Source organism: Podarcis muralis, chromosome 5 (assembly GCF_964188315.1).
Source record: "Podarcis muralis chromosome 5, rPodMur119.hap1.1, whole genome shotgun sequence".
NCBI classification, from domain to species: domain Eukaryota; kingdom Metazoa; phylum Chordata; class Lepidosauria; order Squamata; family Lacertidae; genus Podarcis; species Podarcis muralis.
Window position 1 is genome coordinate 93,648,232 of NC_135659.1, and position 16,455 is coordinate 93,664,686.

At 47.0% G+C, this 16,455-nt stretch overlaps 1 protein-coding gene across 1 annotated transcript in view; it reads left to right on the forward strand.

Moving 5' to 3' along the window:
* LOC114599746 (DEP domain-containing mTOR-interacting protein-like) overlaps positions 1 to 5,754 on the forward strand; it is a 33,095-nt gene extending 27,341 nt beyond the window's left edge. Inside the window, exons 7-9 of the mRNA XM_077929519.1 lie at positions 400 to 506; positions 4,173 to 4,277; positions 5,426 to 5,754. Coding sequence (XP_077785645.1) covers positions 400 to 506; positions 4,173 to 4,277; positions 5,426 to 5,551 — 338 coding nt within the window. The 3' untranslated portion in view covers positions 5,552 to 5,754. The remainder of the gene's footprint in view (positions 1 to 399; positions 507 to 4,172; positions 4,278 to 5,425) is intronic.
* Positions 5,755 to 16,455: the final 10,701 nt, after the last annotated feature.

Genomic DNA, 16,455 nt, shown 5'->3' on the forward strand with positions numbered 1-16,455 from the left:
GTGACAAGAGAGTCCTCTCTATCACACCAAGCCCACCACACTGACCAGCAAACGAACAGAAACAAGCCTGCAAGCACCACAGCTGCAGCAAATCCCCTTCGTTCCGCTTCCAAAGAGCCGTCCTCGCGAAGCATTTTGCATTGCATTTGATTTTTTCAAAGCAAAACATTGGAGAGGCTGATATTGGTCCTTGCTGAGATCTGTTTGTACTTCCACGAATTTTTTTGGACTTGACTCAGTTGCGCATTTCTCTGTGTTGGTTTTCCCCCCACTGAGAACCACCTGCACACTGAAGAAGAAAAAAAATAAGCTCTGTCCTATCTGGTTAACATTCCTGGTTCACTTCCCCGTTCACTTTGCTATGCTACTCTTTTTTCGAACAATTGAGCTTTAGGTAAGACCCTGTCATTTTCCTTTTCCTCCCCTCCATGCAAGTATTAAAGAGGCCTGTCACCAATGAAGAGCTTCTGACCCCTGGGGCACCGTACATCAAGAAAACGCTGACGGTAAGCTTGTTAGCCGGTCATCAGAATGTTACATTGGGATTATTGCTAAATCCTCCTTGTTACAGTACAGAGCCCTTTAACTGGGCAAGCCTAAAGTTGCACGATATGTTAGCATCCCTCCCACAAAATAGTCCAGGTCCCAAGGCGAAGTACCCTTAAGTGATGCAACACAGCAATCCTGGTGTGTTCGAGTTGGAACCAATGGGGCTACTCTGGAGTAACTGGAGTGTGTGTGTTTGTGTGTGTAGAAAGCTTACACATCTAATTTGCCTCTGGGATTTAATTATTCAGTGGTGCCTCGCAAGACGAAAATAATCCATTCTGCGAGTCTCTTCGTCTAGCGGTTTTTTCGTCTTGCGAAGCAAGCCCATTGACGGATTAGCGCTATTAGCGGCTTTTAGCGGCTTATCAGCTTATCGGATAAGCGGATAAGCGGCTTAGCGGCTTAGAAAAAGAGGGGGGAAAGGAAAAAAAACCTGCAGGAACTCGCAAGACATTTTCAGCTTGCGAAGCAAGCCCATAGGAGATTCGTTTAGCGAAGCACCTCCAAAACGGAAAACTCTTTCGTCTAGCGAGTTTTCCATCTTGCGAGGCATTCGTCTTCGGGGCACCACTGTAACTGAATGAATCTTTATTTGCGTCAGCTGTCGGCCATAGCAATAAAACAACAATACGATATACAAAAAATGAAAATAAAAAGTCAATTATATAAAATACATTTTAGGGTTTTGAATCAATAGTCATAGAGTGGATGTTACTCTAATTGCCCCAGCTAAAAAAGCTGCAACCTTTGCTGTCACCTGCTCATCTGCCAAGCGAAAGGACACTGGGGCAGTGGCTGGGCAACCCAGAATGGACAATAAAAGAGGGGTGATAACCTCATCCCTCAAGTCTTTATAAAGATTACAAGCCAGAAGGGCATGTGCCACCGATTCAGTACTGCCATCTCCACAGGGACATAAGCGTTTTTCGTGTGGAATCTGTTGGAATCGTCCCTCAAGTACAGCCGAGGGCAATACATTCAATCTTGCGAGAGTAAAAGCACATCTGTATTTTGGAAATGCTAGGTTATGCAGATAGGGTGCCAGAGAGTCGAAATGGGTAGGTGGAAAATAGTCATACCATGGGCAAAATTTCCTTATTGTGGCGAAGTTGTTCTTATAACTTCCATTGTTTTATTGCTTCCCCATTTTTGTTAGGGTTGGCATATTTCAAAAAGTGAAAATCTGTGATTGAGCTTTTGGGGGCAAAGTTGTTGCAAAATCTCCAAACGAAAATAAAGATTTTTGCCAATTGTTTAGGAAAATAGCCCCCCCCCCCCCAAAAAAAAACCCCACAACACTTCTCATTTGGGCTGCTATATGCCCGGGTTTCCCTGTACATTTTAGCCGCTTTTCAAATATTTCACCCGGATGCCATTTTCGACAGACGAATCCCAGCCATGTCTGGGAAATTCCAGATGTATGGCAGCCCTACTTAATGTGCATTTCTGGGTTGGGTTTCGCCGTATTTTCCTGCGGGTCAAAAGAAGGTGATAAGAAGTATAGCAGCTGATAGCTCTTTTGAAAGCAAGGAGTCTGATGTAGGAAGAGAGTGTGCGGTTTGGGGGATATGATGCGGGGAGGGTGCATCTGCCGCTGCAAAAAGAAACTACTGTTTTGACTCCTTGCAGCTGCATTCATTGGATTAAGCGGCATCAGAGTTTCCTTGCGTCACTCTGCAAAGGGGGCGAGATGGAGAGTGGAAAGGTCACGGGGCAGGTCATGTGAAGCTGCCGTAGACGTTGGGCCCGTGTTTGTGTAATTTGCTGGGTAGCAGATCTCCAGAGTCTTTCCCATCACCTCTGCTCCCTCATCTTTAGATGCCAGAGTTTGGACCCGGGACCTTTCGCAGGCAAAACGTGCGCTCTGTCACTGAGCCATCAGAATGTGGTGTTTGATTTTTTTAAATTTTCAAACTGGCTAGGAAGGACATTCTATTCTCTTCCTGGCGTGCCATTTCTCCACTTCTGAACTTGCCCTGTCCTTCAACTCCCCGAGTCTTGTGGGTACATCTTTTTGTCGTTTTCATGGTTAGTTTCCTCTCCTTCCTGTACCACCTGTTTGTTGTTGTTTTTTCATTCGCTTGTTTCAATCAGGCGAAGCCCTTTGAGAGATGGCCTTTTTCTCCCCCTCCCCTCCAATACGCTTCTAATTTGAGCTTCTGTCCTTGGACACATGTGTGCAAAGTCGGAGGAGTTCAGAAACCAGTTTAATGGGACATTGACTTCTGCCACATCAGTCTAAAATGACTAGCTTAGTCTCTGTGTTCACTCAAGAGCAAGAACCAGGCAGTCTTGCCCATCTTTTTATTTTTAATGCAACTGACCGTTTCTATTCACTTGTTTTGGGACACGGGTGGTGCTGTGGGTTAAACCACAGAGCCTAGGACTTGCCGATCAGAAGGTCAGTGGTTCGAATCCCCATGACGGGGTGAGCTCCCGTTGCTCTGTCCCAGCTCCTGCCAACCTAGCAGTTCAAAAGCACATCAAAGTGCAAGTAGATAAATAGGTACCACTCTGGCGGGAAGGTAAACAGCATTTCTGTGCGCTGCTATGGTTCGCCAGAAGCGGCTTAGTCATGCTGGCCACATGAGCAATACAGCGAGATGAACGCCACAACCCCAGAGTCGGCCACAACGGGACCTAACGGTCAGGGGTCCCTTTTCCTTTTAATCACTTGTTTGAATCCATTATACATACAACTTTAATTTCAACTTAACCAACTCGGCGCATAGCTCTGGACCTGCTGCATTCATTTGTGTTTTTCCTGACTTGGGTCCTGTGTTACAGAACTGCAAGGGGTACCAGGAGGCAGGACTCTTCCACACTCTTGGTTTCGATCATGTTTATTCAGAAACCAGAAGTCTCACAAATCAGGAGGTGTGAGATGGGGGCTTGTTGACATGGTGTCCCCTGCTGCCTCTTTCCACCAAACTGCCGAATGGTGGAGTTTTAGCCTTGTAGAAGCAAAAGTAAGAAGACTGTCACCTTTGCTTTTGCCCAAGGCTGAGCATTTTTACTGGAAGACACAAGAACTACCCACCTTGGAAGAATGGCAGATGAAGGTGATGGACTATATGGAACTGGCGGAAATGACTGGCAGAATCCGAGACCAGGGAGAAGAGTTGGTGGAAGAAGATTGGAAGAAATTTAAAGATTATCTACAGAAATACTGTAAAATTAATGAATGTTAGAATGATGTTGGAATGAAGTTAAGTGGTTTTAGCAGCAATGTTATAAAGGTGTATGTAAAAATGGGTTGCTAATAGATGTGAATCTAAAGTTATAATATATTAAGACAAAGGATTAAGATAAAAACAAAGAGGGAAAGGATTTGCTGAACTAACTAATTGAACTGGAATACAAAAAAGGGAGGTGTGAGGAGGTCAGGGAAACAAGTAAATGAAAGACAAGATATGGAAAGACTGATTTGTTTTTAATTGTTTTTTATTTTTCTGCATTTTGTATTTTCTTTTTTCTTTTTCTTATTTTTTTCTTATTATTGTACTTTTGTTTGAAACATTAATAAATATCATTTTAAAAAAAAAGGCTGAGCATTTTTACAACACTGGGGTGTAAAAAAAAGAAGAAGAACAATTGCAAATGCCGTCCCTCTTTCTTTGCAGATTGTGGGCGACGCCGTTGGCTGGGGGTTTGTGGTCCGTGGAGGTCAGCCATGCCACATCCAGGCTGTGGATCCAGGAGGACCAGCTGCAGCTGCTGGCATGAAGGTACCAGTCTTATCTAGTCAACCAGATCCCTATACATCAGCCTGGGTAGCTCCATTTTAGAGTGTGGTGCTGTAACACCAAGGTTGCAGGTTTGATCCCCATACGGGACAGCTGCATTTTATTGCAGAGGCTTGGATGAGATGTTTCTCAGGGTCCCTTCCAACTCAACAATTCTATAGGACTCTATAGGAAGCCCCTCAGCAGGACCTGAATGCCTCGTCGTGCTCCCCAGAAGCCAGTCTTCAGGACATGCAGCCGTCAACCCCACAAACTCCCATTCATTTGGCTGAAAGCTCTTCTGAGAACTTTCGGACCAGCACTAGTCAGAATGGAGACTGAAAGCTTGCCTATATTTGATATACTTTGGCTGTTGTGCAAAGCTGGGTGGAAGGAGCCTCGTTGCAGCACCTGGAAGCTGATGGATGAGTTGTCGGCCGATCGCGGGAAAAGGAGCTGAGTGAATTCGACAAGCAAATCCTCTCTGTCTACTCGAGCACGAAAGGCGATGGGTGCCACCTGAGAGCACTCAACCAAAAACAAATGGGTTTTGAGCTCCTCCTTAAGGATCAGCTCCTTTGGAATGAGAGGAGCTGTTGGCTCTGCTGCTTAGAAGCTTTATTATTATTATTATTATTATTATTATTATTATTATTATTATTATTATTTTATTTGGAGAAAGGAGGAAGAAGCAAGGGAGTGGCTTATACAAATGCAAACTTTGGTGGTTTGTGTGTGTTTCTTGGAACTAAAGAGTTTCTCAAAAGACTGCTTCTATCAAATTAGGTATGTGTATAAGGTTTTGCTTGCACAAGACTTTCTGAATTTTCATTGAATTTCACTTCTGACAGAACTTGGTGGCTTCTCCGGAGAAGTATGAAATCTCCCTGAGAAATCTCCCTGCTTTTTGTGAAATGATGATGATTATAATTCTCCTCCTCCTCCTCCTCCTCCTTCTATTATTATTATTATTATTATTATTATTATTATTATTATTACTACTACTACTACTACTACTACTACTATTACCCCACCCACCTGGCCTTTCACAGCTCTGGACACTCCCGCAGGTGCTCCACATGATTGAGATCCCCTAAAAATTCACTTTTAAGAAAAATGTAGTGTTAACTTCTCCTTTCCCCTCCCTTTAGGTCTGCCAGTTTGTCTATTCTGTGAATGGGACGTATGTCTTACATCTGGACTATCAGACCATTAGCAGCCTCATAATGACTGGACCTCGAACTCTTGTGCTGGAGATTATGGAAGCCACTGAATGAGTGAAAAGGCCACACGTTGACTTCCTTTTCCGCAAACCCGCAACTCCTTGCCAGAGGCCACCAACCATATTTCACGAGCTGTGGATGAGACGATTGGTCTAAGTGAATCCTCTAAACCCAGAAGGGGCTCAGTGTTTCCTCTTATGCCTACTGACTAATAAGGAGGTGGAGAATATCCTGAAGATGCCAAGGCGGTTTTTTTTTTTTTTTTTAAGAGCTGGGTCTTGAAAAACCCGAGGAGTCTCTTCCCATGGAGAAAAGGAGAGTTAGGATCCTTTTTTAAAAGAGTAATACCCAAAAGCTCATCCAAATGGCTTCTTAACACTATAAGAATGTTGCCAAAGCTCAGCACCATCCTCCTCTTTCTCATAGTGCCTCTGCCTACCTAACTTGTTCACTAGAACAGATAATAATAATAATAATAATAATAATAATAATAATAATAATAATAATAATAATTTATTTATACCCTACCCATCTGGCTGGGTTTCCCCAACCACTCTGGGCAGCTCCCAACAGAATATCAATAATAATTTTAAAAAGCAATAAAACATTAAAAACGTCCCTAAACAGGGCTGCCTTCAGATGTCTTTTAAAACTCAGATAGTTGTTTATTTCCTTGACATATGGTGGGAGGGCGTTCCACAGGGCGGGTGACACTACCGAGAAGGCCCTCTGTCTGGTTCCCTGTAACCTCACTTCTCGCAATGAGGGAACCGCTAGAAGGCCCTCGGCTGGACCTCAGTGTCTGGGCTGAATGATGGGGGTGGAGATGCTCCTTCAGGTATACTGGACCGAGGCCGTTTAGGGCTTTCAAGGTCAGCACCAACAGAAGTGACGCACTGGGTCCTCCTGGACAGAACCCTGCAGGAAGCACTGGCAACAAAACATTGCTGTGCAAAATAGTTCTGCTCATTGTGCTTGCCAGTCCACCCAGCCATGCCCTCCTGCAGGTTACTCCATTCCCTTCTCCTCAGTTTCCCATAGACTAGGATAGCTCAGTCGGTAGAGCATGAGACTTGGTCTCAGGGATGTGAGTTTGAGCTCCACATTGGGTGGAAGATTCCTGCATTGCCCTAGATGATCTCTGTGGTCAAGTCCAGTGCTACAATTCAATTTCCCCCAACAGTCATTCAGCATTCTGTGGTCCTGAACATGCATAGCCCTTATTGGGCTGTGTATTGACTGTTCAGGGTGGACTCTGGAGTTTCTTGCCAGTGTGGTGTAGTGGTTAAGAGTGATAGACTTGTAATCTGGGGAACCAGGTTTGCGTCTCTGCTCCTCCACATGCAGCTGCTGGGTGACCTTGGGCTAGTCACACTTCTCTGAAGTCTCTCAGCCCCACTCACCTCACAGAGTGTTTGTTGTGGGAAAGGAGAATGTTAGCCACTTTGAGACTCCTTCGGGTAGTGATAAAGCGGGATATCAAATCCAAACTCCTCCTCCTCCTCCTCCTCCTCCTCCTCCTCCTCCTCCTCTTCTTTTTCTTCTTCTTGTTTCTTTGTGGCCTTGTGCTTAACTGCAAATGCTGTTGGCACAGACTGGTTGAGTTTGCTGTTGGAGGGAGCAATAACACTTTGCACCCATGCTTCAGGGAAAGAGCAGCCAACATGGTGCCCTACGGATATTGCTGGAGCACAACTCCTATCATCTCTGGCCGTCGACCATGCTGGCTGGAGCTGATGGGAGTTGGAGTCTATCAACATCTGGAGGGCCTCGGAACGCTCACACTTGGCTGTAGGTTGCCATGTTGACTCCAATTCTTTTAAGTGATACTCTGAGAATTTGGAATCTCTCAGATCTGTGGTGCAGCAGAGGCCTTGAAGTAGGCGCAGAATTCATTCTGGCTGCCATGGTCTACTCTGAACTGTTGGCAGAGTCGGATGCATCTAATAGAGGTTACCGCCCACACACTTCCGCTGCGCTTTTCTGCTTGTGTGGTGGCACCTCGGTAAACCCACTTCTTACTGTTTGTAGCAGAGTTTTCCCCGGAGGCAGAAGACAAGAAGAGGGGTCATACTCAAATTCACAGTCAAGAGCTTCTTTTTTGCTTGACTGGTTGCACAAGCATTTCTGTTACTATTACATACAAGCTATTTACATTCCTTCTTTATCTCTCCAGCACGGTATAATCTCAGTCCAGTAATTAACAATCCTGACACAGCAAAACTCACATTACCAGCAGCACACATTGTCTTACTTCCAACCTTGTTGTCAGTGTGCGTGCTGAGTGTGTGTGTGTGTGTGTGTGCGCTTTCCTCGTGCAGAAATTTCAGCCTGCAACTTCCTTTATTTGCACCTCCAGCTGACACCAATCAAGCCTAGCGTGCCTCTCCTACACACTAAAGAAAATTCTGGAACCCTCTTTAAAGCTTCCAGGAACTTTTATATGTTTCTTAAAGAATGTTTTCCTAACAGCATCCATGCTGCCTGCCTCCGAAACATTTTTACAGTACTGCTGATATAAAGGCATGTTCCCTATAAGAATCACCTGTCTTTTCTCCATATATAAAGCTGACAGTGGCTTCTTCGGCATTCCAAGAAAACATGAATTCTAGGGTGCTCTGCACACTTAATAAAGGTTTTCCCCTTCTTCTGCACAAAAAACACAGAGGTCTTACTCATTGGTTGTGTGGTGGTGTGTGTGATCAAAACACTCTGCTACTTGGGCTTGCCAATCGGAAAGTCGGCAGTTCGAATCCGCACGACAGGGTGAGCTTCTGTTGCTCTGCCCCAGCTTCTGCCAACCTAGCAGTTTGAAAGCATACCAGTGCAAGTAGATAACTAGGTACCACTGCGTCGGGAAGGTAAACGGTGTTTCCGTGCACTCTGGTTTCCGTCACAGTGTTCCATTGCGCCAGTAGCAGTTTAGTCCTGCTGGCCACATGACCCGGAAAGCTGTCTGTGGACAAACGCCGGCTCCCTCGGCCTGAAAAGTGAGATGAGCGTTGCATCCCATAGTCGCCTTTGACTGGACTTAACTGTCCAGGGGCCTTTTACCTTTTTAACTACAGACAGGGGCGAAGGAAGGAGAACTGCCACGGAGTGGAGTAAACCACTATGTACGGCGCATGCACGCGCCCCATACAAACGGTGGGATCCTCGAGCGCCGTACAGACTGTTCTCGAATCACAATATTTTGTCACTGGGGAAATGTGCTTTCTTTCCCAGGTGTTTTGCGGTATATACAACCATATCAGCACTGTGCGGAATGTGGTTGTGGATGTCAGGAATACCACTTCTGTCGTGACTGTGACATCGATGAGGGTGAGCGACACACAGCTCTCTCATATGCACATGTGTGCACGCACACACACACAGCTTATCTGTCCTGTGGATAGATAAGGTTTGAGGACAGAAGGTTTGAGGTTCACGGCGTGCTCCACTCTAAAAGAAAATCTTATGAAAATGACGTACCGTTGGTATATCACCCCAGTTACACTAGCAAAAATGTATAGAGTAAGTAATAAAATGTGTTGGAAATGTAAACAAAAGACGGTGAATTTTTTCACATGTGGTGGACGTGTGAAAAAATGAAAAAATATTGGGACATGATATATAACGAAATGAAAAAAAAACCTATTTAAATACACTTTCCCAAAGAAACCAGAAGCATTTTTGCTAGGGATAACAGGGGATGAATTTAAAAAGGAAGATTACAAACTATTCATGTACGCAACGACCGCCGCTAGAATCTTAGTGGCTCAGAAATGGAAATCCCAAGAAATCCCAACTTTAATGGAGTGGCAGACAAAAATGTTTGAATACATAGAATTGGCGAAATTGACTTATAAGATTCGGAACCAAAAAGAAGCAAAGTTCGAAAAGGATTGGAGTAAATTTGTTGAATATATACGGAGTAATTGTAAGAATTTAAAAACTGTAGCAGGATTAATGTAAATCTTGTGATGTGGATGGAGTGTAAATAAGAAACTGTAAGAAAAGATTTGAGACATGAAAACCGTTGAAGAGATGGAAGGAAGTCTGGGCGCAATAAGGCGCAGGGTAAATAAGAAGATGGGACACGGGTGGCGCTGTGGGTAAAAGCCTCAGCGCCTAGGGCTTGCCGATCGAAAGGTCGCGGTTCGAATCCCCGTGGCGGGGTGCGCTCCCGTTGCTCGGTCCCAGCGCCTGCCAGCCTAGCAGTTCGAAAGCACCCCTGGGTGCAAGTAGATAAATAGGGACCGCTTACCAGTGGGAAGGTAAACGGCGTTCCGTGTGCTGCGCTGGCTCGCCAGATGCAGCTTTGTCACGCTGGCCACGTGACCCGGAAGTGTCTCCGGACAGCACTGGCCCCTGGCCTCTTGAGTGAGATGGGTGCACAACCCTAGAGTCTGTCAAGACTGGCCCGTACGGGCAGGGGTACCTTTACCTTTACCTTAAATAAGAAGACATACAAATTTTTGAATGCAAGAGTATTTATTTTATTTGTTGTTGTTACAAAAAAGCAATACAAAGTATTGGGGGGGAGGAATCTGCTTCAGAGGCAGCAGCGGAGCATATATTCGTACTCCCGAGGGGGGCAAGGTGTGCTCCCAAGGGCAGTGGGGTGCGGAGGATGCCCTCCCAGGCGCGGGATAGCCGCTCGGGTGCACAGAGCAGTGCGCACACCCTGCAGCCAGGGGCGGAGCAAGCTGCAACGGGGGAGGAGCAAATTGCCGATGGCAGACATTCAGCGCACCGCCCACCCGCAATTGCCAAATGTCACCCCCTTCAGCGAAGACACCCGCGGCGGCCCACCCCAACCGCACCCCCTTCCTCCGCCCCTGTCCAGAGGGCCCTCCAACCCTCTGAGCAGATTTTGAGGGCAAAAGGGGGGCAGTTGGCTGCAGGGAGAGGAAGGGCAAGTTCCGTTATGCAAGCGGAAGTCTATTTCACAGTAGGAAAAAAACATTTGCAATGCAATAATTGTCTAAAATGCACGATCAAAAACATAGTGAAAAGTATGTTTTGGGTTGTTGTTTTTGAAAATCTTATTTAGAGGCTAAGTGTTCTTCCACCTGTGCCACTTTAGTGCAATAGCGCTGATGGGGAAAATGAACGTTCTGCTTGTAAGATTGTTTGCCCCTGGAGTCGTGAGCGGCTGGGATTAAACAAGGTGCAGACACGACTGCACACCAGTTCAGCCATATCAAAGAGAGAAGCCTTTCAAAGATGTAGTAAAACGACGCCTGTTTTTTATGGCGGAGATATTAAATCTATTGATGTGCAGTTAGTTCCTCTCCAGGATTCGGTTCTGTGTGTTTCATGCCCGAACATCAGTTTATCCCCAGACCATCGCAGCTCAGGGGAGAGATTAAGAACGCAAACACTGCAATCTGATATTTCCCTGGAGCACATGTGATCTCAATGCAACTTGGCACAGAGGTTTACGATCCAGCTCCTCCATTGAAGTTTGAACACCACCTCAACCCATAATTGCTTTTAAAGGGTTTTGTGAAGAAGAAAACTATATTTTTTTTGCTGAGGTGTCTCAAAAATTCTACCTTGCTCATTTTCATTTATTTATTTATTTTTGGTTAATTCTCTAGGCGCTGTGTGTTCTCCCTGGGGGGTTTGTGGTTTTTTTGTTTTTGTTTTTAAAAACTAATTGTCAATCAGGGCAATGGTGATTTCCCTCACACTTCATTAGAGGGAATATAACTTTGTACAGTTGGTTCTGGAGTCATGGTAGCACCACGGGCTGATCCACATTTACCAGCTGGGCACTGGTATAGCTCAGTCGGTACAGCACAAGGTTCTTCATCACTGGATTGTGGGTTCAAGCCCCACTTTGGGCAAAAGATTCCTGCATTGCAGGGGGCTGGGCTAGATGACCCTCCTGATCCCTTCCAACTGCACAATCTTCTACAACTTTTTTGCCCTGCTCTTTTTGAATGCCAGAACCCCAGAGTTGGTCACGACTGGACCTAATGGTCAGGGTTCCCTTTACTTTTACCTTTTCCAGGCACCGCGGGTGGCACTGTGTGTTAAGCCACAGAGCCTAGGACTTGCTGATCAAAAGGTCAGCGGTTCAAATCCCCATGACAGGGTGAGCTCCCGTTGCTGGGTCCCTGCTCCTGCCCACCTAGCAGTTCAAAAGCACGTCAAAGTGCAAGTAGATAAATAGGTACTGCTCTGGCGGGAAGGTAAACGGCATTTCCGTGCGCTGCTCTGGTTCGCCAGAAGTGGCTTAGTCATGCTGGCCACATGACCCGGAAGCTGGACGCTGGCTCCCTCGGCCAATAAAGCGAGATGAGCGCCGCAACCCCAGAGTCGGTCACGACTGGACCTAATGGTCAGGGGTCCCTTTACCTTTACCTTTTCCAGGCATAGATCAAAGCATTTGTTTTTTTGCTACGGAGCTTTCCCCACAAAAACCTACTCTTCAGCGCTTGATCGGAGAGTTCAGGTTTTCCTGAATTGTTTGCTCCGACTGAGCTTTAAAGAGCAGGTTTTCGTGTGGAAAATTCCAGAACAGAAGAAAGGTTGCTCAGACACGGAGCTTTAAAGAGTGGACCATGCTTAGAAAGAGCAGGGGGTGGAAAAGCCCTAACAGAAGAGTTTGGGATTTTAGGCCCTCTAGTGATGCAGGTGGCGCTGTGGGTTAAACCACAGAGCCTACAACTTGCCGATCAGAAGGTCGGCAGTTCAAATCCCAGCGACGGAGTGAGCTCCCATTGCTCGGTCCCTGCTCCTGCCAACCTAGCAGTTTGAAAGCATGCCAGTGCAAGTAGATAAATAGGTATCACACCAGCGGGAAGGTAAATGGTGTTTCCTTGCACTGCTCTGGTTCACCAGAAGCGGCTTAGTCATGCTGGCCACATGACCTGGAAGCTGTATGCCGGCTCCTTTGGCCAATAAAGCGAGATGAGCGCCGCAACCCCAGAGTCGGTCATGACTGGACCTAATGGTCAGGGGTCCCTTTACCTTTTCCAGGCACAGATCCAAGCATTTGTTTTTTTGCTACGGAGCTTTCCCCACAAAAACCTACTCTTCAGCGCTTGATCGGAGAGAACGTGAATTCAGGTTTTCCTGAATTGTTTGCTCCGACTGAGCTTTAAAGAGCAGGTTTTCGTGTGGAAAATTCCAGAACAGAAGAAAGGATGCTCAGACACGGAGCTTTAAAGAGTGGACCATGCTTAGAAAGAGCAGGGGGTGGGAAAGCCCTATCAGAAGAGTTTGGGATTTTAGGCCCTCTAGGGATGCGGGTGGCGCTGTGGGTTAAACCACAAAGACTAGGACTTGCCGATCAGAAGGTCGGCGTTTCAAATTCCCGTGATGGTGTGAGCTCCCGTTGCTCGGTCCTTGCTCCTGCCAACCTAGCAGTTTGAAAGCACATCAAAGTGCAAGTAGATACATAGGTACCACTCTGGCGGGAAGGTAAACGGCATTTCCGTGTGCTGCTCTGGTTCGCCAGAAGCGGCTTAGTCATGCTGGCCACATGACCCGGAAGCTGTACGCCGGCTCCTTTGGCCAATAAAGCGAGATGAGCACCGCAACCCCAGAGTCGGTCATGACTGGACCTAATGGTCAGGGGTCCCTTTACCTTTACCTAGGTTAAAAAATAATAATAAGTCATGCACATTAGATTAGTTTTCTTCATTTTCCTCCATTCTCTCTCTTTCTCTCCCCCTCCCAGCTTCTTCCTCATGTCTTGCTCCTCAATGCCTCACTGTGCCCAGATTCCCCACTGCCTTTAGGCAGGATTGCCTGCCACACCCTGATGAATAGCAAATTCCACCCGACACCATCGGCTCAGAGCCTGTGACCCTTGCCTGCCTCTCAGAGTTCGAGGCCTGCTGAATTTTCATGAAGGGCCTTTTCAGGAACTTGAAAGGAGCGCTTGTTAAAAATTCATGCCCGAAGATCTTCTGCTGGGTAATGATCGAGCGTCATTTCCCGTTTTGAGCAGATGTTATAATAGCTGCACTAAGCAAAAGCGTTTTGGGGTGGAGGCAAGCGGTTGGGGGGGAATGCTTAATGGCTCCTGGGAGGGAAAGGCTAGTCCCTGGCCTGGCTTGACTTGCAATTCCCAAGAAACAAGGCAGCTTGAAGATGGGCATAATTTAACAAGAGAAACCACAGCTGGTCCCTTGGGCAGAGAGCAAAACCATCTTGTTCCCAGTTTCACCATGATAGTGTGCCGGTCCCATGGGCTAAACGAGAGGCGTGGTCCGAGTCCAGTCCAAGGTCGAAGGTGCAGTATGGAGGCAGTCCATAAAAGTTGAAGCTGGATGCAGGTCAGGTAGTCGGGTGTGGTCAGGAGCTCTGGCGGAAGAGCAGGACAGGGTGCAGGCAGGAACAGGCTACCAACAATGTTGCTCCCACAAGTTAGGACTGGGGCTGGCTGGCTTTTATCTGCCCTGAGGCATAGGGCGACTCCGGTCCACAGGTGACTCGCCTCTCCTGGCCTGGAGGCGAGCACTCCTCCTACGGGAACTTAGTTCACTCTGCCACTCTGCCCTGAGCCTCTGCAGCTCAGGAGAAGCTGGAGCATTACCGGACCCAGAGGCAACCTCCTCTTCCCCTGATGGGGCTGAGAGTGGAGCACCTGCAGGCAATGGGTCCTCCATCACCTCAGGGGCCAGAGCAGACTCAACTGGAGCCTGCACCTGAGGATCCAGCACAGGTGAGGACCCTTCAGTCTCATGCCCCAGCCCCGGCTCAATGGGTTCTGGAGGTGTGGAATTCCTTGCAGGCTGGGATCCCTCAGGTTCAGCATCTGAATCCGAATCCCAGGCCAGCACAGATAGACTTGGCACGCCAGCCAATTGGATCTGGGTCCCAACATCAGTCTCACACCTCTGCCAAGCTTTGGAAAGCCTTCCTGCCTTTTGGTTTTTCAAAGATCCCTTGTCATAGAACCATTCATATTTCCCATATTAGCCCTCCATGGATAGAAAATGGATTTCTAAACAGTAGAAAATGATTTAGAGTGCTGATGGTTCTTGTTGACATCACTGGCACTAGCCAAGTGGCACTGTGCAAAGCCAGCTTCTGCCTTAAGCTTGGCACAACTGTTACCAACTATCACCCTTGTTCCATAGAATATGTGACAAATGCATTAATTTTAAGAAATTAATTGCCTTGTAAGACCTTGCAGGAGGGACACGGGTGGCACTGTGGGTTAAACCACAGAGCCCAGGTCTTGCCGATCAGAAGGTTGGCGGTTTGAATCCCCGCAATGGGGTGAGCTCCCGTTGCTCCGTCCCTGCTCCTGCCAACCTAGCATTTCGAAAGCATGTCAAAGCGCAAGTAGATAAATAGGTACTGCTCCGGCGGGAAGGTAAACGGCATTTCCGTGCGCTGATCTGGTTCGCCAGAAGCGGCTTAGTCATGCTGGCCACATGACCTGGAAGCTGTACGCCGGCTCCCTTGGCCTATAAAGTGAGATGAGTGCCGCAGCCCCAGAGTCGGCCATGACTGGACCTAATGGTCAGGGGTCCCTTTACCTTTACCTAACACCTTGCAGGAACAGGTGAAAATACCCAACCCATTGTTCCTGTGGTGGCGCTGGACCCCAGTGAGGCTCCCTCATTTGATTAGGACCCCCAAGCTGCTAGCATGGATGTGAGGAAAGGGGAACCCTTATTCACATGTGGTGGAGATGCACCAGAGTTAACCAATTCTGGGTTCTGATGCTCGAATTAGTCTCTGGTATAAGCAGCCGGCTTTTGGTCCCAGACTCCACGTTGGCATTGCTCTTTGACTGAAGATGAACAGAATTTCTTGGTGCACAATGAAGAACTAGTGTTGCTATTGTTGTCAGTTGCTCAGGTGGAGGTGGCCAGACAGTGGAATGCAGTGCAAGGGCCGACAAAAGAAATGTAGGATGTAGCTTACAGAACATTTGACTCATCATAGTACAGTAATAAGAGATGTCACTAAACATAAACCTGACACTGTATGGTTGTTGTTCTTCATCAACTTTCTTTACAGAAATCACCCCCTTTCAACCCCAAACTGACCCACACCCTGCTAAGGAGAGGATACATCTTGGCAGCTGGTTATAGTGCTATAGAAATTAATAAATATAGGAATTTTGTATATTTGGGTTATGAAGGGAAAATACAAGCTGCAGAGGAATTTCTGGGCTAACCTATGCAATAATAATAATAATAATAATAATAATAATAATAATAATAATAATAATTTATTTGTTCCCCAGCCACTCTGGGCGGCTTCCACAAACACCAAAAATACACTAAGATTGGTCCTAAGTAAAGGTAAAGGGACCCCTGATCATTAGGTCCAGTTGTGGCCGACTCTGGCTTTGCGGCACTCATCTTGCTTTATTGGCCGAGGAAGCCGGCGTACAGCTTCTGGGTCATGTGGCCAGCACGACTAAACCGCTTCTGGCAAACCAGAGCAGCGCATGGAAACACCGTTTACCTTCCCACCGGAGCGGTACCTATTTACCTACTTGCACTTTGATGTGCTTTTGAACTGCTAGGTTGGCAGGAGCAGGGGCCGAGCAATGGGAGCTCACCCTGTCGCGGGGATTCGAACTGCCGACCTTCTGTGTCCTAGGCTCTGTGGTTTAACCCACAGCGCCACCCGCATCCCTAGTTGGTCCTACTAGGGCCATTAAGAAACAACTCAGGGGCCTTTTGCATTTCACCCCAGCACCAACGCTCGGGTGAGCAACATTGGAAGACCCGAGTCATGAGTAGCTTAAGTCTGCATCGCAAAATCACTTTGCTGGTTGCCCGGTTCACAAAGCCCACTTGGACCCCAAGTACCTTGAAGATTGCTTGAATCCTGCACCTCATTCACTGATGGGGAACTCCAAGTGTTTCCCTGCACCCCTGGGGTTCAACTGACTTTCACTAGAGACCAAGCCCTTAGAGGAACCACCCCTCCCTTTCATAACCATTTAAAAACTGGATTGTTTAGACAGGCCTTTGCAACATGAATTTTTA